The sequence below is a fragment of the Halyomorpha halys genome, unplaced genomic scaffold (assembly GCF_000696795.3).
Source record: "Halyomorpha halys isolate HHAL.00 unplaced genomic scaffold, Hhal_1.1 Scaffold662.1, whole genome shotgun sequence".
Taxonomy (NCBI): domain Eukaryota; kingdom Metazoa; phylum Arthropoda; class Insecta; order Hemiptera; family Pentatomidae; genus Halyomorpha; species Halyomorpha halys.
Genome location: NW_027111704.1, coordinates 44,558 through 49,533, shown reverse-complemented (window position 1 = coordinate 49,533; position 4,976 = coordinate 44,558). Strand labels below are relative to the sequence as shown.

The 4,976-nt window shown below is 35.6% G+C and overlaps 1 protein-coding gene across 1 annotated transcript in view; it reads right to left on the bottom strand.

Moving 5' to 3' along the window:
• Positions 1-1,017: 1,017 nt before the first annotated feature.
• The window catches only part of LOC106685138 (uncharacterized), an 8,765-nt gene continuing 4,806 nt past the window's right edge, over positions 1,018-4,976 (bottom strand). The window contains exon 2 of the mRNA XM_014427667.3: positions 1,018-4,079. Coding sequence (XP_014283153.1) covers positions 1,506-3,953 — 2,448 coding nt within the window. The 5' untranslated portion in view covers positions 3,954-4,079 and the 3' untranslated portion in view covers positions 1,018-1,505. The remainder of the gene's footprint in view (positions 4,080-4,976) is intronic.

The window sequence follows — 4,976 nt, the reverse complement described above, 5'->3', positions numbered from 1 at the left end:
GGGTACAAACTTTTTTAACATAATGCAATAGTGTTCAAAAACTCTCATTATAAATGCTTAAATATCCACCAAAAAATAGTTTTTAAGTCATAATATTTGTAAGAGCAATTATTGTGTTCTAAAAAATTTTTTTTATTATAGGAGGCCTATCTGGGTGGGGGGGGGGATGAGTGAGAGGGGGTTGTACTCCTTTACTTCCTACTAAATCCACCTATGATTGTAGCTTTATTTATAAAATGTACCAAAGCATTAGCCAAATGTCCTTGTGTCACTATTTGCCTGAACTATAAAACGAACTATAAAATGAGGTAATGTAAATGCCAGCAACTAACGGTTATAGCCTCAAATCTCTTTGGATTATACGAAATATTTAATGTTTTATCAATTATAAGCTAAGTAATTCCAAAAACCTCAAGCTACACTCTTGCAACCTACTCCAATATTCGTCGAAATAATTCTTGATTTATGTTAGTGATGTTTATCTATTTCATCAAGAAATGTTCTTAAGAGCATTTCTTGTAAATCATTCTTTATATTGCTCAGTACATAGCTTTTAAATTCTTTTATTATATCCTTAACATTTATAAACTTTTTTAATTGCCAAGTGCCTTTCCTTCCTGTTTCAAATGCTCCAGTTTGTCCTGAATTCCCTTTATTAGCCCATAGGTTTATTGGAACAGTATGCAAATAAGGGAAAACTCTAACGCAGTGTCTTCCTCCATTCCCACCCCTACCACCTTCTCCATTTATTCCAGGTGTTCCTTCTTGAGCAATTTCTTTTATTTGAACTACTCCAGATTCTGTTCCAACTTTAATGATATTTATACTTCCTTTAGGCCCACCGTAACCACCGCAACCACCTCTCCCACCATTGCCACCACTTTTATCTATTTCATAGCTATACCAATTGCTACTCCCTTCTGAACCATCGCCTCCATCCTGCCCCCTGCCACCCTTCCCTCCATTAGCTGAGATCTTCAAATTTTTCTCATTAACAAATTGTTTTCCTATCCCCTAACACACATCAAGGTGAAGATGGGTACAAACCTTTTTAACATAATGCAATAGTGTTCAAAAACTCTCATTATAAATGCTTAAATATCCACCAAAAAATAGTTTTTAAGTCATAATATTTGTAAGAGCAATTATTGTGTTCTAAAAAAATTTTTTTATTATAGGAGGCCTATCTGGGTGGGGGGGGGGATGAGTGAGAGGGGGTTGTACTCCTTTGCTTCCTACTAAATCCACCTATGATTGTAGCTTTATTTATAAAATGTACAAAAGCAGTAGCCAAATGTCCTTGTGTCACTATTTGCCTGAACTATAAAACGAACTATAAAATGAGGTAATGTAAATGCCAGCAACTAAAGGTTATAGCCTCAAATCTCTTTGGATTATACGAAATATTTAATGTTTTATCAATTATAAGCTAAGTAATTCCAAAAACCTTGAGCTACAGTCTTGCAACCTACTGCAATATTTGTCGAAATATTTCTTGATTTATGTTAGTGATATTTATCTATTTCATCAAGAAATGTTTTTAAGAGCATTTCTTGTAAATCATTCTTTATATTGCTCAGTACATAGCTTTTAAATTCTTTTATTATATCCTTAACATTCATAAACTTTTTTAATTGCCAAGTGCCTTTCCTTCCTGTTTCAAATGCTCCAGTTTGTCCTGAATTCCCTTTATTAGCCCATAGGTTTATTGGAACAGTATGCAAATAAGGGAAAACTCTAACGCAGTGTCTTCCTCCATTCCCACCCCTACCACCTTCTCCATTTATTCCAGGTGTTCCTTCTTGAGCAATTTCTTTTATTTGAACTACTCCAGATTCTGTTCCAACTTTAATGATATTTATACTTCCTTTAGGCCCACCGTAACCACCGCTACCACCTCTCCCACCATTGCCACCACTTTTATCTATTTCATAGCTATACCAATTGCTACTCCCTTCTGAACCATCGCCTCCATCCTGCCCCCTGCCACCCTTCCCTCCATTAGCTGAGATCTTCAAATTTTTCTCATTAACATATTGTTTTCCTATTCCTGTAAGATTACCAGCAGGGCCCCCTGGTGGGCCAGGTTTGCCGTCATCGCCACGCTCACTTCTCTTTTGCACCTCATTCCATTTACCACTTCTAGCCTTCTGAGGATTATGATCGCCACCTGCCTTTCCATCTAATATTATACTTTGACTTCCTACAACTTCCCACACTGGGGATACAATAGCCATTTGTATCTCCCTGCCAGTTAAATCCAAGCTGGTGTCTATGAATACTTTGTGCAATGCATAAACTTCAAGGAATTTTATGTTTTGATTCCTCAAAAGTTCACTAAAATCACTCAGATTGACATTCACACCTTTCAATACGATTTTATCGCTTTGAGGACTGACCTGTTCTATTTGATATCTCAAGGTCTGGTCCAACACTCTGTTCAATAATTTCAACTTAGGTTTGTCTAGTTTGGTTTTCAAAATACCATTGTGTTTTTTGAATAGGTCTGTAATATCGTTGAGAGAACAGTCGTAGAAGTCTTCTAATGAGTTTGCATGTATTGTACTGTACTTGTTTCGTTTTTTTTGTATAGGGTATGTTGATAATTGTCTATACATATCATTCATAAAACTGTAAACTAAATGTGACTCACTAAGATACAAAATCAGTTTTGAGAGACCAGCAGCCAATAGTGATGATTTATAGCTTTTTATTGAATGATTGCTGGCAAGATTAAGAAAATTAATAAAATCTCCGTCACTCTTTAATGATTTGATGTGACAATCAGGAATGTTAATTTTAAAATCATTAATATTCTTATTAATTTCACTAATGAACTCTTCAGGAGTTATTGTTTCGTTTATAGCATTTACCTGTATTTTGGAGAAAGAATCCTTTAGTTTTTGAATTATAGAATTCAAATACTCTATATCAGAGATTTTCTCTTCCTCAGTAATGCAATATTTTTCTATTTTCTTCCCCATGTCGGCTAATTCTGCTACAATAGATTTGTTTATTTCTTCCACTAATCCATTGATATGAATTTTGGATTTTGCTGTAACTGTATATCCAAAATCTTTATCACATACTTCTAGGTATTGAATACTTTTGGTTATTAAGTTTTTTAATGGAATTATACCTTCCTTCATCAGTTCACTATCACTTATTATTCCAGATTCATTGGGCTTACGAAAAATCCCTATTCTTGTGTATTGTTCATTTTCCCCTTTACTCAGGAAAATATCTATGAGAAACAAAATTTTCTCTATGTTGTCAGGGCTCACCATCCTCAGATGCTGGTCTATGTCTCGCTTCGCCTGCTCTAGATAGTTACCAATGGCCCTAATAACTTTCTCATCAGATACTATTTTGTTGCCGATGTATCTGTTTTCTACTTTAGTGACTACAAGGGCTATACTGTCCTTATACTTTTCGATTTGCTTTAAGAATTCTGTAGCATACTGCAACATCAGAATGAAATCCTGCCTGTCAGCTCCTCTGGAAACAGAATGATGACTCACTACGAATACCATCTTCACAGATTTAGCAGAATCGATTACTTTTTTAATGAAATATGTAGCAGCTATTTCATGGGCTGCGCTCCTTGTATCACTGAATCCTGGGCAGTCGTAATAAAGTGTCTTTGTCCTGGCATCTTCAACTAAATCAGGATAAACTGTTTGAGAAACAATAGTGGATTTGCTGCTGATTTTGTTTTGCGGGTCAACAATCACGAATTCACCTGTACCTTCCTCTACTTCTTGAGATAAGAGTGCTTTAGCTTTACCAGATACAAACTGAGACAGTGTGCTCTTTCCAGATCCAGTGTTACCCAGCAGTAGGACTATGTTTTTATTTTTACTGTATTCGATCTGTTTGTCTCCATTTTGCTGAAAATTGCGGATACTATTTGTAAGCAATAAATTAGTGTAATGTAATTTTTTTCTTTCCATTTCTAATTTGGAGAAGGAAACAGTTGGAAAACTTGGTTTGTAGAAGCCTCATGAACAATAGTTTGGTTGTTGTCTTCAAATTGGAACTCTTGTCATCTCCTGATTACACGAATCGGCAGTTCTGTCCTGGAAATAGAAATTATATCAGTATTTCATAAATATCAGTATTCTATGAAGAATTTCTATTTTAATTTAATTCTGATAGATTTAAGCTCCAAGCGGAATGAAAGTATTAGCCTTGAAAATACATGTTTTATCAAACAAATACACATCACGGTACCTATTCTAGAAGAATCAGCTCCATGTCCCAAAAATGAATCCACACAAACAATTCCACCACAGACTCCAAAAGCAAATCAGCACCAGAACTGAAAATTTTATCAGATCTGGGTCCCAAAATAATCCGCCCCAGACCCCTAAAACAAATTCAGCCAATGCTCCAACATTGTATCTATCACAGGCCTAAAAAATAACTCTACCCCTGCTTTCTAAAATTCATATAATCTGCCCCGTTATTATTTGCTAGCAATGCCCCTACCTGTATAGAAGCAAACCAGGGTGAACCGATGGAAGTCAACATTCAGAGGGTAAAAAAAGAAGGAATCAAAGAAAATCGAGTAGTCTGTCGGAGAGTTGTAAGGAAAAGAGAGGTGACGGGAGAGCACAGAAACTCCAGGGGATGGAGTGAATGAAGGAGGAAGAGATTTGAGTAGGGTGCCTTTCGCACGTTAGTAAATTGTAGCATCAAGGAAGAGCATGTAGGGGGGAAATGGAGGTTCTTCACCTAAAATTAAAGAGCAATTAAGTAAAGTTAGATCTTGATCCGTTACTTCTGATCTGTATTTTATCTAGTTATATTTAGTTTTGTTAATTAGTTACAATATAGTATTGGAACTTATTCTAAAGGAGATGGGTTGAGATAAATATAGAATCAATATCAACGGTGTAAAACTAAGCACACCTACATACGCAGATGATGTGCTATGACTCAAGAAAAGAAGAAGAAATAGTGAACATGCTGAA